At 40.2% G+C, this 18,027-nt stretch overlaps 3 protein-coding genes across 7 annotated transcripts in view; 2 read left to right on the forward strand and 1 right to left on the reverse strand.

The window, feature by feature from the left end:
• Positions 1 to 106: 106 nt before the first annotated feature.
• Positions 107 to 1,985, reverse strand: nudt5 (nudix (nucleoside diphosphate linked moiety X)-type motif 5). 4 transcript variants are annotated; one of them, XM_071201738.1, is made up of 7 exons: positions 1,830 to 1,917; positions 1,590 to 1,663; positions 1,082 to 1,149; positions 948 to 1,000; positions 759 to 866; positions 580 to 675; positions 107 to 502 (listed from the first exon to the last, which is right to left on the reverse strand). In XM_071201738.1, exons 1-7 carry the CDS (start codon positions 1,888 to 1,890, stop codon positions 156 to 158), a joined length of 807 nt encoding a protein of 268 aa, XP_071057839.1. In that variant the 5' UTR covers positions 1,891 to 1,917; the 3' UTR covers positions 107 to 155. The 4 variants fall into 4 exon arrangements, with proteins under 4 accessions (XP_071057839.1, XP_071057840.1, XP_071057841.1 ...); XM_071201739.1 differs by having other exon boundaries at positions 111 to 502; positions 1,790 to 1,841; XM_071201740.1 differs by lacking the exon at positions 1,830 to 1,917 and adding an exon at positions 1,753 to 1,783 and having other exon boundaries at positions 114 to 502.
• A 521-nt stretch (positions 1,986 to 2,506) lies between these two features.
• On the forward strand, positions 2,507 to 9,705 carry cdc123 (cell division cycle 123 homolog (S. cerevisiae)). Its single transcript, XM_034074788.2, has 14 exons — positions 2,507 to 2,574; positions 2,662 to 2,746; positions 2,961 to 3,032; positions 3,166 to 3,223; positions 3,372 to 3,404; positions 3,646 to 3,741; positions 3,942 to 4,048; positions 4,320 to 4,371; positions 4,558 to 4,633; positions 7,620 to 7,742; positions 7,878 to 7,906; positions 8,001 to 8,105; positions 8,273 to 8,410; positions 9,046 to 9,705. Exons 2-14 carry the CDS (start codon positions 2,673 to 2,675, stop codon positions 9,103 to 9,105), a joined length of 1,023 nt encoding a protein of 340 aa, XP_033930679.1. The 5' UTR covers positions 2,507 to 2,574; positions 2,662 to 2,672; the 3' UTR covers positions 9,106 to 9,705.
• A 5,924-nt stretch (positions 9,706 to 15,629) lies between these two features.
• Positions 15,630 to 18,027, forward strand: part of camk1da (calcium/calmodulin-dependent protein kinase 1Da) — a 29,075-nt gene continuing 26,677 nt past the window's right edge. The window contains exon 1 of one of the 2 annotated variants that reach the window (XM_034074813.2): positions 15,630 to 15,909. In XM_034074813.2, coding sequence (XP_033930704.1) covers positions 15,812 to 15,909 — 98 coding nt within the window. In that variant the 5' untranslated portion in view covers positions 15,630 to 15,811. The remainder of the gene's footprint in view (positions 15,910 to 18,027) is intronic. The other variant, XM_034074812.1, reaches the window with a different exon arrangement.

Genomic DNA, 18,027 nt, shown 5'->3' on the forward strand with positions numbered 1-18,027 from the left:
TCATCAAGAGGTAGCAGAACGACTTCGACAAATTCTGCAACGAGAGGATTAAGGCTCATGTGATTTTTTGCTTTATGAGAGAAAATGATTATTTCTGATAGAATAAGGAACAAAACTCACCTCCATCACCTGTAGAAGAGCAAAGGAGAACAACATTATTTAGGCTTTTTATATATTTCAGACGAGCTACTGTTCTTATTGGTAGGATTTGTGTTAGTATTCAAATGTAGGTCGAACCCAAGAGAACAAATTAAGTGACAATTATGTGACCTGAGAAAGAATTTGATCGTACGGGCGAATTTATGGAATAAGTGAGCATTAATGATGATGTGTACAAAAAGATTAAATGTGTATTTAGACAAGTTAGTAAAGCTAAAATGAATGCTTCCTGTCTTCTCACCGAGCTGCTGTGTTGGGTTGATGTTCTCTCCTTCATCTCCGTTGATGTTCACCATGACGATCTGGGTGGTGCAGTTAGACAGGCCGGGGTCCAGACAGGTCACTGCAATCAACACCATCTTTAATGCTCACAACATATGTTCCCAAAACAAAAAGGTTCACATTGCGCCACACACACACCTGGAGTGACTCCCACTACTTCTCCTCTGAATCCGGTCTCTTCTTTCAGCTCCCTCAGCGCAGCAACCTCTGCACTCTCCCTCTCGTCAATGAGCCCTGAGCACACAGACACCGTGTCACATGATCAGCTACATATACAATTGAAAGACTTTTTTTTTTATCATGTGTAACCTTCTGACCTGCAGGAAACTCCAGAGTGTAGCTTCCCATAGGAGGACGAAACTGCTTCACCATCACAACACAGTCCTTATGGAGCGTGCGCTTCAGCAGGGCGATGACTCCAACAGCTGTGGGAGGGGGGGGGGGGGAAGGGTTACAGCCTGCAAACTGCATTTTAATTAAGATTACACTGAGGGGCTAACGCATACCATCTGCACTTGGGTTGGTTAGCCTCGTCGTCCTTTTCACGGTTTCCCAGGTTCTGGCGGAGGAAAACAGGATGAAGTGTTAGCAGGAAACTTGTGTGATGATGAAGTGGTGTCAGTCGTAGAGCGGACAGTACCTGGTGCTTCCGGAACAGTCCACATAGGTCATCTTCTCCAGCTTCAGCCATTGTCCTGCTGCCATGAGCTGAAACAGATGAAGTGATGCTACTCAATAATCACATTCCTCTACGGCCAATCAATGTCACAAGTAACCAGCAGAAGCTTTCCTACAGAGCAGCGTGAGTACCGAAAGGGTATTTCAGCTTAAAAGCTATCGAAATGAATAAATTAAAAATCATTGTACTCGTGTAATGATTTTTAAAAATGATCAATCAAAGGGCCAATTTGATTTGAATTGTGTAATAGTGTCTACTTTAGAAGATATTCCTCAGTGGTGTGCATGACAAATCAGTAATATCTTTAAAATGAGTTTGAAATATATAATATGCTGCTTTGCATTGCTTGATATTACACATTGATGAGTTAGGATAGGGGATAATAGTTGGTAAAGAATATGAGTTTATGAGAAATTATAAGTTATAGTTTAGACACACAAATAAAGCCTGAAAATAGACGCAGTGTTACCTCTTCTTTCACTACGTGTGGAGCACAAGTCACTTTAGGGGCCTCAGGGTTGCTCATTTTCACTCTCTGGATATCTGCAAACGGAGGAAAGTCGAGTGAGAAAGCTTCGAATATGTTGATTATAAGTTAAACTATACAACTAATCAGATTTAACAAAAACCACCGAGAGCTGTGATCATGGGATGGAAAATTAGCCAAACTTTGAGCTTTTCTCTTCGGGTACTTGTGTATACCCATTACCTAGATGCTTACAGTCAGCTATACTGCCAGAGATCGTGTATTTTACACTTACACTAATCATACATTAGAAATGAACAAACTAAACTGAACTCACGTGAAATCCCAACCGCAATGAATTGAGAGAAAGAGATAATATATAAGAAGCGATGAGTCACTCTGCTTCCACTTCCGGAGACCAGTTTTATTCCTCAGTGAGGGAACATAAATACATTTAATCCCAACTAACTACTTATATTGTATAATTTAATTCTGCATTTTCAAAGGTATGCAATAGCACACCAATACATGCAACGAAAAAAATAACTATTATTTTATATCTACTTTGATTTTAGGATCCTGCTATTGTGCATTGGCTCTCTGTCAAGGCTTGACTACAGCCATTGTTAGTGTTATTAGTAAGTTTAATCTAGCACTAATTAAATGTAATATCAAAATAATGTCTGAAATGTTTATTAATGGTGTAATCAGTATCTCATGTCGTGTATTTGGAAAAGTAAAAATGTGTGCTGTGAACAAAGCAAATGTAGTTTTTTAAGGTGCTGAGTGAATCTTCTTTTAATAAACGATCTATGTCCCAAATTCACCGACCACGCCCACACGTACGTCTCACAAAAGCTTCCCCTTCTGTAAACACATATATATTACACAATTCTATAAATAAAGCTCATTTTGTTTACCAATTTGATTAAAGTGCAATAAAATACATTCATACCAGCGTGAATGGAAAGCAGTGCTGCATAAAAAGGTCAATATATTAAATAACAATGGTCCGGCGACATTTAGGGACCAGGAGTTCGGAAGATATATACTGTTGCACTCTTTTACATTTCAGGATATTGCAGCATGAAGAAGGAGCAAGTGGCCAACTGTCAGTTTTCGGTTTGGTATCCAATATTCAAGAAACATACGATTAAAAGGTAAACAGCAAATGTTTGTACAGAAAGTCCCGGACAAATGCACATTGTTGTTGCTGTAAAAGCTAGCGCTAGTCCATTTAACCGAAAGCTAACGCAGCTACTTGCCTGTCTTTCTATTTATTATCGTGTGTATTATAACATCATGTTGTTCTGGGCAGCTGCATTAAACCCCTTTCTTCTTCTCATGTCTGTTATTTCTTTTCTTTTTTTGCAGTGTGATTCTCCCGCTGCCTCAAAATGTAATAGAGTATTTACTGGACGATGGCACACTGGTAGTCTCTGGAAGGTAGGGACCCTTATTCATGCATCATACCAAACAGGCCACGAGACCTTAAGCAGTTCCATTTACAACACACATTTTCTCCATCTCATAATATGAATCCTGCTAAATCATTATTTTCTGCTTTCTTTTCTGTCAGTGGCCATGACAATGTGCACAATAACAACAGCAACTCGGACGAAGAAGAGGACATTCAGGTACAGAGACCAAGGCTATTTTCACTATTTGTCCATTTATAAATACATCCTCTAAAGTCATACCTATCTTATCACTTCAAATATATATAGATATCACAGTAAATCCCAACATGCATTTAATTTAGCTGTTTTTTCTCCTTCCCTCCAGTGGTCAGACGATGAGACAACCACCACTGCCACTGTACGTACATTGAATGTTGATCTGTGCCCAATCAAAATGTAGCATTTATTGACCGCCTAATGAAATGTGTTTTGCAGTCTATATTAGCATGATATAGACTGTCAGTTTCCTAACTCACTTTATGCTACTGCTCTCTGCATTTTACAGTAATACCATTCTTTCTTTTCATACACATTTTATAATTGAGTAGTTGTGACTGCCATGTTATTGCATGTTGTTGTTGTTGTTGTGTGTCTTCTAGGCACCTGAGTTCCCAGAATTCACTTCCAAAGTGCTGGAGGCCATAAACACTCTGGGCGGGCGCGTCTTCCCCAAACTCAACTGGAGCGCTCCACGGGTAAATAAAACTGCACTCAAATAAAAAATTGTATGCCTGCTTCATTTTAACTGGTAAAGTAATTAATTGATAAGAAAATATACCTTTTTAAAAAAAAAAAAAAAAAAAAAACATAACCTGTAAATTGTTTGTTGTTTTGGTGTTTTTTGCTCCACTTCATTGTTGGACACCACTTAACAATGCTTTTTTGTGTGTGTCAGGATGCTAACTGGATTGCTCTGAACAGTTCCCTGCAGTGTGACAGCCTCCGTGATATATTCCTGCTCTTCAAAAGTTCTGACTTCATCACTCACGACCTCACGCAGCCGTAAGCCTCTCCTCCCAACGACATCATCACACACATTTCCCATTTAGATGGCAACCGATATCCACAGCGTGCTTGCGTGTGCCTGAGTAGAGAAGTCAATGTGACATATTCTATTTAATATGTTCAAAACAAACTTGTTGAGGTCACGTTTGCAGTGAAAATAGAAATAGAAATGATAATCAGATCAGAATCAATAAACAACCCTTATGATGCTACATAACATTTGTATATTTTTTTTGTATAGCGATTGTAACTTAATTTCTTTCTGCAGATTCCTTCAATGTAGTGACCAGGACTCCCCAGATCCAGTCATTAACTATGAGGTATTTTAACTCTACAGTATTTTGATTAGCTTGTGTTTTGATCTGTTGTTCTGATGCAATTACAAAGTCACTTGAAAACCTGTTATATTATCAACATGTAGTTAGACTTGACCACCTCCTCCATGTTGAAATAGGTGCAATGTGCATTGTTATTGAGTAATACTGTAATATCTGTGCTGCCCTCAGCTGGTCCTGAGAAAGTGGAGCGAGCTGATTCCTGGCGGAGAGTTTCGCTGCTTCGTCAGAGAAAACAAACTGATCGGTAAAAACTCTGCGCTCACTATTCATTCTGGATTTTTGGAAAGAAAATCAATATACTAATTAAGCCGTGATTGCTATCAACCAATTATGTAATAAAACCCTGATCATGTTCTGCTAATTCCTTTTACTTCACTACAACCAAGAAAAACATGTACTTTTTACTACGCTACATTAGTCTGACATTAATCACTAGTTACTTACCTAGATCAACAGAAAATAATCAACTAAAACGTTCTGATTTATTATATAGAATCTGAACATTACATTACACTACATAGTAATCAATAGATATAAGCACAACATTTACAAACTGGGATTTAATACAATAATATAGTATTTATTTTTCTGCAGAATGAATGCTTTAACTTTTGGTTCCTTCGGTATATTTCGGTGCTGATACCTTTTCTTAAAGGGCCCCTCCCTATTATGCAAATGCTCAGGTTCATATTTGTATTTTCTTCCTCTACTGTGACATGTTTCCATGCTTTTAATGTTCAAAGATTTCTTTATTTTTCTCATGCTACCCGTGCTGCAGCACCTCTTTTCACCCTCTGTCTGAAACCAGAGCCCAGTCTGCTCTGATTGGTTAGCTGGTCGGCTCTGTTGTGATTGGTCAACCACTTAGAGATGTCCCAGCCCTTAGCCATCACATACAATGAGCTATAGCACTGGTCGATTTAATAAGCGCGAGTGTTACGGAGTGATGTCACCAGGTGTTTTTCTAGAGAAACTACCTCTGGAGGGAACTTTAGGATTTTAGCCTTGGCAGACCATTGACACTAAAACCTATAAAACACACTACAGGACAGGGAACACCCCAACAAGCATAACGGGGCCCCTTTAAGTAACATGTTGTATGAAGGACTAACGGAGTATTTAAACAATACCGCCCCTGCTGTTCACCAAACAATGCATCTCTGAGCCACTCAATTGGATTAGCATGCTGGATTTGGACAGAGCTGAGCTGAATATGTCTGAAATGGGAATTAGTTTGATTGCTATAGGTATAGTGTGTAATGCTCGACCTGTCGGAGCTCCCCTCATGGTGTGTGTCTCAGGGTTCGTACGGTCATTGAAAACCTGGAAAAGTCATGGAATTTCAAAATGCAAATTCCAGGCACTGGAAAAGTTATGGAAAACAATATTTTTCCCAGTTTTGGAAAAGTCATGGAAATGTAACTAAAGTTGCGTCAAATTTAATTTACATTTGATCTAATCGCCGAAATAATCTGCGGTTGCGAGCTGTTATGTGCCATCATGACGCGCATGGTGTTATCTTTTAATATATGAAGCGCGAGCTGTGTGCTCGAGTCTTCCTGCCTGTCGGCTGCACTCTGCTGCTCCGGGATGAAGGTCAGCTACATTATCTACGGTACGTTCGTTAACTGTGCGGAGTCACTGTGGCACAGACTGCACCGCTGGTGAACAGCTGTTAGAACGGGCCGTTCAGAGCAGAGCGGCAGAGCGTGATGTGAACTGAAACGTTTTTCTGTCGCAATATTATTTAAGGAATCGTTGAGCTAGCTAGCATACATTGTCACTATCTGCTAACGTTAGCTCTAGCCTTCGTTTTCTAATCGTTTTTTTCATAGGCTATAAACAGAGGTGGTATAAGGATAGATATTGTACTAGAATAAAAGTAGAAGTACTCAGGTCTTGTTCTTGAGTAAAAGTAGAAGTAAGTACTCAGATCTAGTACTTGATTAAAAGTAGAAGTACTCAGATCTTGTACTTGAGTAAAAGTAGAAGTACTCAGATCTTGTACTTGAGTAAAAGTAGAATTACTCGGGTCTTGTACTTGAGTAAAAGTAGAAGTACTCAGATCTTGTACTTAATTAAAAGTAGAAGTACTCAGATATTGTAGTCAAAGTAGAAGTACTCAGATCTTGTACTTGAGTAAAAGTAGAAGTACTCAGATCTTGTACTTGAGTAAAAGTAGAAGTACTCAGGTCTTGTACTTGAGTAAAAGTAGAAGTACCAGAGTGTAGGAATACTCTGTTACAGTAAAGGTCCTGCATTCAAAATGTTCCTCAAGTGAAAGTAGAAAAGTATTCTCATCAGAATATAGTGAAAGTAGCGACAGTAAAAGTAGTCGTTGTGCAGATTGGTCCATTTCAGAATAATATATATGATATGTTTTATAATGATTGATCATGAAAGTGTTCTCAAAGCTGGTGAAGCTGCAGCTAGTCTGAAGTACTTTGTAGACTGCAGGGTAGCTGGTGGATTTACTCCAGGTGGAACTAAAGTCTGATTCAACACTTGATTATATTTCACATCATTCATCCACATCTGTGAAGTAACTGAAGCTATTAAATACATGCAGTGGAGGAGAAGTACACCATGTACCTCTGAACTGTAGAGGAGTAGAAGTACACAGTAGCAAAACATTGAAATATGTATCTCAAAATTGTACCCACGTATAGTACTTGTTGAGTTTATGAACTTAGTTACTTTACACCAGTGGCTATAAAGATAGAAAGACTAAGCCTTGCACAGAGGCATGAAAATACATTTTCAAAATGCTCAACAGTGCTGCCAAAATGATAAACTGACTGCTACACAATTAAAATAAATGCTTTTATATATTTCTATTAGATGTAACTCTTTGGCGTTTCTGTTATTACCTGCTGCTTTAGTTGTTCCGACTGCTAAAATCCTGTTATTCCTAATTTTAAAGCCGATATTCCGTGGGGTCGGGGGCTCGGATCCTTGTCACCTTTTTCATACCTGATAAGTTTGCATCCCTGACTACAGTTGCTTTAGCGTGTAGAAGCTAGTAAGCCTACTATTTGACTTGTTTTAGATAGGCACAACATGTTTCATATGCAAACCTTATTTTCCTGTTCCATGTTAAAATAAACCATTTTCAGTCGTAATTTTCTTTTGGTCATGGAAAATGAGGTAAAGGTCATTGAGAAGTCATGGAAAAGTCATTGAAAATCATTGGTGAAAAAGTGTATGAACCCTGGTGTCTGTGTTGGCAGCTATCTCCCAGAGGGACTACACACAGTATTACCATCACGTGTTGAAGCAGGAGGAGCAGGTCAGTCACGCCATCCAGGAGTTCTTTAGCCAGCACGTCCAGTACAACTTCCCTGACGAAGACTGTGAGTGTTTCCCCTCCTCTGTCTGTGCCAAGCTCCACTAACACACAGCAGGAAAAGCAGAAAACACAGATCCAATGTGTCTCTATTCAACGTGTGTTGATGTAAATGTAAGATGACTGTGTTTCTGTTTTACAGTTGTGTTTGACGTCTACAGAGATAGTGAGGTGAGCACACTGCTGCATTTTGACATGGACCACTTTAAAATAGTCACTCGCAAACTGAGTGACACTTCTGTTTGTGTGTGTGTGTGTGTTGCAGGGCAGGGTGTGGCTGATAGACCTGAACCCCTTCGGAGCGCTCACAGACTCTCTGCTCTTCAGCTGGGAGGAGCTGAGGTCAGGAGGGGAGATCTCCCAGCAACAGGTGAGCTTTCATGACACGCTCTCTAAAAACAGACTTCATTGTGCGGAGCTTCACAAAGGCTCAGAAGAGAATCAAAGTATTTGTAGTGAGGGTGAACTTAGGCCACTCTTAGTTCTCCTAAATCAGAAGTTCAACCTGTTTTATGGTGACTCTACTTTTCTGTGCAGGAGGGCCCGGCGTTCCGCTGCACCACCAGCGAGGTGACGGTGCAGCCCAGCCCCTGTCTGAGCTACAGAATCCCTCGGGACTTTGTGGACCTCTCCACTGGAGAAGATGCCTACAAACTCATGGACTTCCTCAAACTGGTAAGAGCCAGTTTTTCTGCAACACAACACTGTCATTGTCCATTATGCTACACAAGGTAATGGAACAGGACAAAGTACATTTCTGTAGTCGTTCATTGTATTGTCATTAATGTTAAACGACAAAGACAGTAGTGAGCATATGTTCAGAGTCAGAGTACGTCATTTATCCTGGGGGAAATTGTGTTCGATTTTTGAATGAAGTAAATAAAAGATGAAAAAAATAATACAAGCATTTATTAAAACATAAGAATGTGCAATAAAATAAAGACATTTTCATAAAGTTCAGAAATGAAAAAATAATATAAATATTTATATTTACTAAAAAGTCAAATTAAAATGTCTAATTAAAGATACAAAAAAAATAATCATATTGACATAAGGAGTAACAAAGAAAATGTCCAATACATTTGAATACACATATTGATATTAACATAAGAAATCTAAATAAAATGTCCAATAAAAGATAAAAATAGAATACAAAATATTTATTTAAACACAAGAAATTACATATTTTACTACAATACTTCATGGAAATATATCTACTAGTGTATTAGCATTATTAAGATACTATTGCTGAATTGCACAGTCTAAAAGGGTTTGGCTGCTGACAGTAAAGTGTGACCTCTCCTTTACAGAAGAAAAGCCAACAGGAAGCTTCTGAGGAAGAGGAGGAAGAGGGAAACGCTCCAAAGTGAATCTGAAGCCCTCCACACGATGTCGTCTGCATGACTCTCCACCCTCTGTCCTGCCAGAGCTTATTTTTCCTTTCAGCCTGTGAGCGGTACGCGGCGCGCTGTACTCCAGGTCTTTGGACATCTGTCTGGTGTTAGTCTAATGGAACATGCTACATTAGCGCAGCATGCTAACGGCTCTCTGAGGACTCATGTTCTGCTCGGACACTGCTGAGCCGTCCAGCACTTTATTAAGGGGGGGGTGTTACTGCTGCGGGATGTATTCTCTCACACTGTGTAGAACGGCTGATTTTATACTTTGAAATAAGTGTGTATAATAGTTTGAGTGTCTTTCTTGCTGCATATCGTCTGGATTTAAAAGGAACTCACACATTTAATTGAACTAGTGTGTTGTGAGGCTGTGACAGATCCAACACTAACGCTGTTTGTCACATTACATTTCCCTCTCCCCCTCCTCCTCTCCCTGCCTAGCCCCTCTGAACACTTTTGACACACTCATTGCTCCGAAGTCGCTCAAGGCACTCTTTCCCAGTCCACTTTTCCCATCATGCATCGCTGTAGACTGTTGCTTCGAAAGAACACCATTAAACTTGTTGTCATGTATCGGCTCGGCTGTCAGTCTGGGGGGGGGGGATTGTTCTTTTTTACGCAGCAGCTCTCATTACGCCAGGAGCTAAATGAGCTGTGTGCGCACACAGCAGGGCACTTCATTTCGGCTCGGTTTTTTTCTTCATTCCTGGCAGAGCAATTACAGTGTGATGGAAAGAGCCGGTGTGATCAGAGTTACACCTCCTCAGTGTACGAGGGAATAGCGTGGGGTACGTTGCACATTGATCATAATTTGAAAAAAAATCGGCCTGTAAACAAATCACCAGAACAGCAGCAGGTGAAGGATAGGCTTCACTGTTTACCAGTAAATACAGAGTTTAGCCAACGATGAACTCCAATCTTTCTACCAACAATCGTAATGTGAGAAATATGATAATACAAAAAGAATCCATTTCATTTAGTGAATTGTAAAGATGAATACATTGCTGCTTTATCGCGTTGTTGTGTTCATAGTTTGCTGGCTGGGGGCAGATAATGCTGCTTTAAAGCTAGACTTTGTTTACTTGCATACCCTGAGTTTAGATAGTAGATATATACATCAGCATTACTCAGAGGTATCAATAATCTTATTAAAAAAAGTCAATCTGGGAGTAAGCATCTCTAAAGATTCAAAGGAGATGTACACTAAATTTCAACCCTCTAAATCAGGAAAATAAATGAAGATATAAAAATAGAACTTAATCCCAATGCTGAGCTTTGAATCACGAATAGAATCAGTGGAGATGAACATCCTATAGGCTCTTATACCTTTTCCAGAATACCAATTGAAATCACAGACGAGCAGTTTAACGAATGGGATAAAACCATATCAAGGTACATTTGACAAGGGAAGAAACCAAGGATTTGATTCTGTACTCTTCAACTAGCAAAAAACAAGGGAGGAGTATCGCTCCCCTGCTTGAAGGACTACTAATCAGCCCAATTAAGAAGCTTGTTCTGCTAGTGCAAGCAGACTACAGAGCTATGGAAAGAAATTGAGAATAATATATCGGGAGGAGTACCAATCAAGGCAAGGTTAGGGGATAAAATACATGTTAAAAACTTCCTGGAAAAAGATAACCGCTGGATAAACCTCTCTTTAAAATGATGGTTAAGGGTCCTTACCAGGAGTGACTTGCTGGAGGAAATGAAGATATTAAGATGGTGCTCACATGACCGAGCAAGCTAGATACAAAATGTAAACGTTGGGCCAAACATGGCCTTACTTCATACTGCATTTTCTTCAGTAAATGAACCATGGCCGATTTTCAAACACTAAAAAAACGATATGGGTTGAATAAAGGTGATTTTTTTTTAGATTTCTACACTACTTAAACAGTTTTCTGTCAGACAGTCAGAAGGCCCTTGAAAATACTTTATTAATAGTTTTCACCAGTGCATACACATCAGACACAGGGATGAAAGTGATCTCAAAACTTTACAAAGCTCTTCAAGATATTAAAAAGGGAAATACTTTCTACATAAAACACAAATGGGTAAACGAAACAAAAAAAAGTATCCCTGACAAAGTCTGGACAAATGACTGTACTTGTCAATGGAAGATCTCTAGCTCAGGCACCTACAGGATGTTCAGTTGGAAGATGCTGAGCAGGTACTTTTTCAGCCCTGCTCAGTCATCACATCATCTAGGGCCCCCCCAGCTGCTGGAGGAAATGTGGTTCTCAGCTAGCACATCACTACCATTTGTTTTGGGATTGCCCTTTAATAGTAACTTTTTGGCAAAAGATCCATTTAGAAATTGAAATAATACAACAGGAAAAAAAATCCCATTAAACTGGGACGAATTTCTATTTGGGCTCGTACATTCAATTTCCACAAACTTTAAAAGAAAACTATTATTTGGAATTCTTACTGTTGCAGCAAAAAAAAAGCAATAACTAGAAAATGGCTCAAAGCGGACATCCCTTCCCTTTACAACTGGTACGACAAAATCCATGAAATGTATGTTATGAAAATAATTACTTTCTCAATGAGGCTTCAGGAAAACACATTTGAGGAAATATGAAAAAAGTGGAGAATTTACATATCCCAATGACGACCATCTCTTGTTGGACTGTGCTTCTATACACCGATTGAATGTATATAGCTGTGTGTGTATGTGTATATATGTATGTTGATATATGCATATATAGTTGTATATATATGTGTGTGAATGTCTGTGTACATACAGTGGGGCAAAAAAGTATTTAGTCAGCCACCAATTGTGCAAGTTCTCCCACTTAAGATGAGAGAGGCCTGTAATTTTCATCCTAGGTACACTTCAACTATGAGAGACAGAATGGGGGGAAAGAATCCAGGAAATCACATTGTAGGATTTTTAATGAATTAATTGGTAAGTTCCTCGGTAAAATAAGATTTCTGGCTCTCACAGACCTGTAACTTCTTCTTTAAGAGCATCCTCTGTCCTCCACTTGTTTACTGTATTAATGGCACCAGTTTGAACTCGTTATCAGTATAAAGGACACCTGTACACAACCTCAAACAGTTACACTCCAAACTCCACTATGGCCAAGACCAAAGAGCTGTCAAAGGACACCAGAAACAAAATTGTAGACCTGCACCAGGCTGGGAATCCCAGAACCACACGGGGGGACCGAGCCAATGACCTGCAGAGAGCTGGGACCAAAGTAACAAAGGCTACCATCAGTAACACACTACGCCGCCAGGGACTCAAATCCTGCAGTGCCAGACGTGTCCCCCTGCTTAAGCCAGTACATGTCCAGGCCCGTCTGAAGTTTGCTAGAGAGCATTTAGATGATCCAGAAGAGGATTGGGAGAATGTCATATGGTCAGATGAAACCAAAATAGAACTTTTTGGTAAAAACTCGACGTGTTTGGAGGAGAAAGAATGCTGAGTTGCATCCAAAGAACACCATACCTACTGTGAAACATGGGGGTGGAAACATTATGCTTTGGGGCTGTTTTTCTGCAAAGGGACCAGGACGACTGATCCTTGTAAAAGGAAAGAATGAATGGGGCCATGCATCGTGAGATTTTGAGTGACAACCTCCTTCCATCAGCAAGGGCATTGAAGATGAAACGTGGCTGGGTCTTTCAGCATGACAATGATCCCAAACACACCGCCCGGGCAACGAAGGAGTGGCTTCGTAAGAAGCATTTCAAGGTCCTGGAGTGGCCTAGCCAGTCTCCAGATCTCAACCCCATAGAAAATCTTTGGAGGAAGTTGAAAGTCCGTGTTTCCCAGCGACAGCCCCAAAACATCACTGCTCTAGAGGAGATCTGCATGGAGGAATGGGCCAAAATACCAGCAACAGTGTGTGTAAAGTTTAAACCTTGTGAAGACTTACAGAAAACGTTTGACCTCTGTCATTGCCAACAAAGGGTATATAACAAAGTATTGAGATGAACTTTTGTTATTTTCCACCATCCATCCATCCATCCATCTTCTCCCGCTTATCCGTGGTCGGGTCCACCATAATTTGCAAATAAATTCTTTAAAAATCAGACAATGTGTGTTTTCTGGATTTCTTTCTCATTCTGTCTCTCATAGTTGAGGTATACCTAGGATGAAAATTACAGGCCTCTCATCTTTTTAAGTGGGAGTACTTGCACAATTGGTGGCTGACTAAATACTTTTTTGCCCCACAGTACATGCTTGTGTATATGTATGTATATTTGTGTATATGTATGTCGGTGTGCTTATATATGGGTAAATGTATAATATTGTATATGTGTACGTGCGTGTGTTTAAGTAGATGCACTTGAAATGTTTTGGCTCTATGAAACCTGATCTTCAAGTTTGTATCTTCTTGGTCGAATGCACTTATTGTAAGTCGCTTTGGATAAAAGCGTCAGCTAAATGCAATGTAATGCAGGAGTACATGTGTAGATATTTGACATTTCAAACAACCCCTGTGTACTTTTTCGTTTTTATTTCATTTGACTAATTTTGTTTGGTATTTCATTTGTCATTTTCGGGTCTCTAAAAATATATCATTTGCAAAACTGTACTCTTAATATAATGTGACCCCGAATAAATAAAGAATAAAACAAAAAAAAGTAAATCTCACAAAAAGATAACCCAATATAGGGAAGGCCAACAATCTCAGTAAACCAAATTATTCCGTTTTAATTCAACCAGCCAGATCGTTCACTATTGCTCTTGGGAAATCTTTTTCACAGCAGACATTATGACTTTATGACTCACAGGTGTCACTAATACATTTCAAAGATGACTGTTACACCATCTGTTGTATTTGCTCCACCTGGGCCTTTCTTGCAGAGACGTGTCTGACTGCGTAGTTTACTGACACAGACGTCATGGCTGTGGCATGAGCACAGGTCTATGTATTTAATGGAGTCATGATGACATGGGGTGACATTGTCTGTGCACACCATGGAGTCATCTTCCTCCACCTTCACCCTCTTTAAATGGTCTGATGCCCTTTGCTTCTCCTCCTCCTCCTTCCTCTTGCAGCTGGGTAATCATCTTTCATCAGGGGAGGTCAGATCTGCTGACTTGGAGTAAAGCGTGAGGGAGGACGGGGGAGGGAGAGGAGTGTCCTGGCTGATGCTGAGGAAGAGCTGCAGTAGTTTGCAGCTAGAATACTCATGAGAAGCTGCAACACATTCCCCCCACTCCTCCCTCTGCCCCCCCCCCCCCCCCCCACACACACACACACGCACACACACACAATGTACACACTCACACATAGTTACTCGGCATGAGCTGACCCAGGGATCAGAGCACGGTTTAAGCCCGGTGAAGGTGAGGCTGCAGCCGGGTCACAGCTGATCCACGTGCCGCTGTGTGGAGCCCTGCTGTTGGAGGTCCCATTGAGTGCATTGCGAACTTACACCATCACTCCTTTTATCGGACAAGATGCAAGAGTAGCATCCCATCAGGTTTTTATTTTTTATCTACATAACAACATGCATTGCCAAAATATGGCTCCGTTTTAGTATTATTGTACACAGTTTAACATGTAGTGAGTGAAATAAAACGCATCAAGTTGTTGTGCAGAAGAGGAAAACCCGAAAATCGTACTGTATAACGACGTCAGACATGCAGGACCGCGGTCAAGCTACGCATGCGTAACAGCGTATTACAGGAAACTTGGGGAAATTGATTTAAAAATAAAACAGAAATGTGAGAAATGTTTTTGAAATTGCTCAAATTTGGCAAAAATCTTTAGCCTACCTGTGAAATAGTAAAAACTAAATAGTGTTTGGAGAGGAGAGGTCATTTTGGGGTTTGGCTGTCATCGAAAAGGCTCGGTTTGTGTATCAAATTATTATTTTTGTATTATATAACAAACAAATTATTATTTTACTAAAAGGCATAACTATAATTAGTAAAACCAAAGAAACTGATAATTGTGCAGTGGATTCTTTATTTTTTCCAGAGCTGTATAGATATATATTATATATTAACCTATGATATTAACACAGACATTTGATGTATGATGTACGGTGTTACTATATTAGTCCTAATAATGGTAATATACGTATTCTATTGTGAACATTATGGAACACCTTAACAAATCTGTAATGTGTAAATAATAATGTATTCATGCTCCACGTTGTGTAAATATACAGGCTTTTATTTTTTAAAGATCTGACGGGAAGTGATGTTCTCTACTCGTGAAATTGACAGCAGCTGTTTAAATAATTGGAGAGGTGCAGGAGAGAGAGAGAGAGAGAGAGAGAGAGAGAGAGAGAGAGAGAGAGAGAGAGAGAGAGAGAGAGAGAGAGAGAGAGGAGAGAGGAGAGAGAGAGAGAGAGAGAGAGAGGAGAGAGGAGAGGAGAGTGACAGAAAGAGAGACATCATTATTAGTATCAGTGTGCTTTGTCAATACATGCTAATGAAGCTTCTTTGAATTTGAATTAGAAATTGAGAGAGAGAGAGAGAGAGAGAGAGAGAGAGAGAGAGAGAGAGAGAGAGAGAGAGAGAGAGAGAGAGAGAGAGCAGCTGCATCAGGGACACGGTAACCTGCAGGGGGACTCTCATGTCCTGCAGTATCCGCGGAGCACACACTCAGCTCGGCGTCGTTGCTCTCATCTCCTGCAGTCTACCTTTCCTGTTTTCCCGCAGCTCCGGGTCGGTCAGTCGGTCGGACTTGGCCGGAGAAGCAGCGCCATGGCTCGGGAGAACGGAGACACCGGCAGAGGAGAGACGTGGAAGAAACAGGAGGACGACATCAAGAAGATTTTTGATTTTAAAGAAGTCCTCGGCACGTGAGTAGACTAACTTCAGTCATATGGTATGAAAGGACTGTGGATGTTGCAGTTTATATGTCTTCTTCTACACACACTGTTGTAATAACAGGCAGTGTGTGTATAATAATGTTTCAGAAATTACAGTCTGACAATGGTTTTCCACAATAATGACATATATTTAAACCTCTATTTCAACCATTTATCACATCACATTTAACCTTAACAATGTAATCACCATTTATACATTTTTGAGATTCAAAACAGTTCTGTTTGAGCTCACTATTTAAACAGTAGCCTATTATGTCAGCCATTTATTTTAACTATAGTTTTCACACTTTCGCTGACTCTTATCTAATCAAATGGTAATTTCCCCATATGCTTATCATATTTATATAAAAAACCTTTATGTATTCGTGTTGGCTGTGAATGTGTGTGATCTGAATGGAGTGTGTGCAGGGGCTTGTAAGATGAAGTGAGCTCGGGGTAATACAGGGTTTTATGTTTGTGGCACATTGTGTAATATTCCTAGAGGGGATGTTCCTGTTGATGACAGCAGGGAATTCAGTCTGTCATCAGCAGTAACAGTGTCACCATTACACTCAACCCCTCTTCATCTTTCACCTATCACTCTCCAGCTCCATGTTAGGAAATGTCTCCTCTTCCTCTTCCTTCCTCCTACTCATTGAAAACTGCGACAGCTCGTCCCAGAGAGCCTCTGTTGGTCCTGCTGTGAGGAAAAGGGTGGGTGGGGGGGTGGGGGGGGGGGGGGGGGGACACAGACACAGATTGGGATCAGCTGTGAAAGGATTAGGAAAGTTCCCCTGAATAGAAAGAAGTTGAATCACGTTACGTAATGACTGAATGAGGACAGAGGAACTTCAATTCACCTGAAATCCACACACAAACATTAGAAAGTGGGATTACTTTGAAAGTGTGTAGTGTTCATGACACTTTACAGTATCACAGCTCATCAGTGAGGCACATATGAGACGGAGCAGGTGTGTGTGGTCTCCCCCAGGTCGGCAGTCTTCAGTGCATTAGCGTCTCTACTCGATTTTGGGCTGGGTATGGAGCATGTGGCGCTGGGGTTTCTCTGTCGGGCTGCTGATGCTCCTGGGGTCGTGACCTTGTGGGTTACGTTGTGTAGGATGGTGTGGGCTGCCAAAACACTTGTATATGATATTAGTTTTTAACATTCAAAGATAAAACAGCTGTGTTGACAATAGTATGTAACCTAAACTCTAGAAAATATGCTAACTGATGGATGTCATCAACAATTTAAAATACTACTAATCTGTAGTGTAGTGTAGTGTCATCTCGTTTATTAAAATCTCTCTAATAAAGCCCAAACATTTTCAAAATATTTCAAATTCAAAGATTCAAAAGTTTTAATGTCATATGCACAAACTAAGCTACAGTGTAAAAATGGCAATGCAAATCTTATGAACTGAGCTCCTCCAACGATGCAACATATATAATAAAATACAAATATATAAAACATACTACTGCTACTACTTCTGACATTAATAATACAAGTTATAATAATAATAATAATAATAATAATAATAATAATAAGAGAAGAATAACTTTCACAAACAATCATTGCCACATTCTCTCGCACACACTCACACACACTTTCATACACCCTCTCACATACACTCTCTCTCTCACACACACACACACACACACACACACACACACACACACACACACACACACACACACACACACACACACACACACACACACACACACACACACACACACACACACACACACACACACACACACACACACACACACACACACACACACACACACACACACACACATACACTGTCTCCCTCACAGTCAGGATGCAGACTGGTCCAGGACTCAATAATCCGAGTCCTCCATGTTGCAGCCACACATTAACCAGAGCTGCTGACAGATCTTTGAACCTGATGCATCAGCAGATAAGAGTGATTGTGTGTGTGTGTGTGTGTGTGTGTGTGTGTGTGTGTGTGTGTGTGTGTGTGTGTGTGTGTGTGTGTGTGTGTGTGTGTGTGTGTGTGTGTGTGTGTGTGTGTGTGTGTGTGTGTGTGTGTGTGTGTGTGTGTGTGTGTGTGTGTGTGTGTGTGTGTGTGTGTGTGTGTA

Source organism: Pseudochaenichthys georgianus, chromosome 23, assembly GCF_902827115.2.
Source record: "Pseudochaenichthys georgianus chromosome 23, fPseGeo1.2, whole genome shotgun sequence".
In the NCBI taxonomy this organism is placed as follows: Eukaryota; Metazoa; Chordata; class Actinopteri; order Perciformes; family Channichthyidae; genus Pseudochaenichthys; species Pseudochaenichthys georgianus.

Coding starts and splice junctions, on each gene's coding strand:
- cdc123 (XM_034074788.2), top strand. CDS start 2,673: ATGAAGAAGGAGCAAGTGGCCAACTGTCAGTTTTCGGTTTGGTATCCA. Junction 3,033..3,165: donor ACACTGGTAGTCTCTGGAAG/GTAGGGACCCTT, acceptor CTTTTCTGTCAG/TGGCCATGACAATGTGCACA. Junction 4,049..4,319: donor ACTCACGACCTCACGCAGCC/GTAAGCCTCTCC, acceptor TTCTTTCTGCAG/ATTCCTTCAATGTAGTGACC.
- nudt5 (XM_071201738.1), bottom strand. CDS start 1,890: ATGATTAGTGTAAGTGTAAAATACACGATCTCTGGCAGTATAGCTGAC. Junction 1,001..1,081: donor GACTGTTCCGGAAGCACCAG/GTACTGTCCGCT, acceptor TTCCTCCGCCAG/AACCTGGGAAACCGTGAAAA. Junction 867..947: donor AACCAACCCAAGTGCAGATG/GTATGCGTTAGC, acceptor CCCCTCCCACAG/CTGTTGGAGTCATCGCCCTG.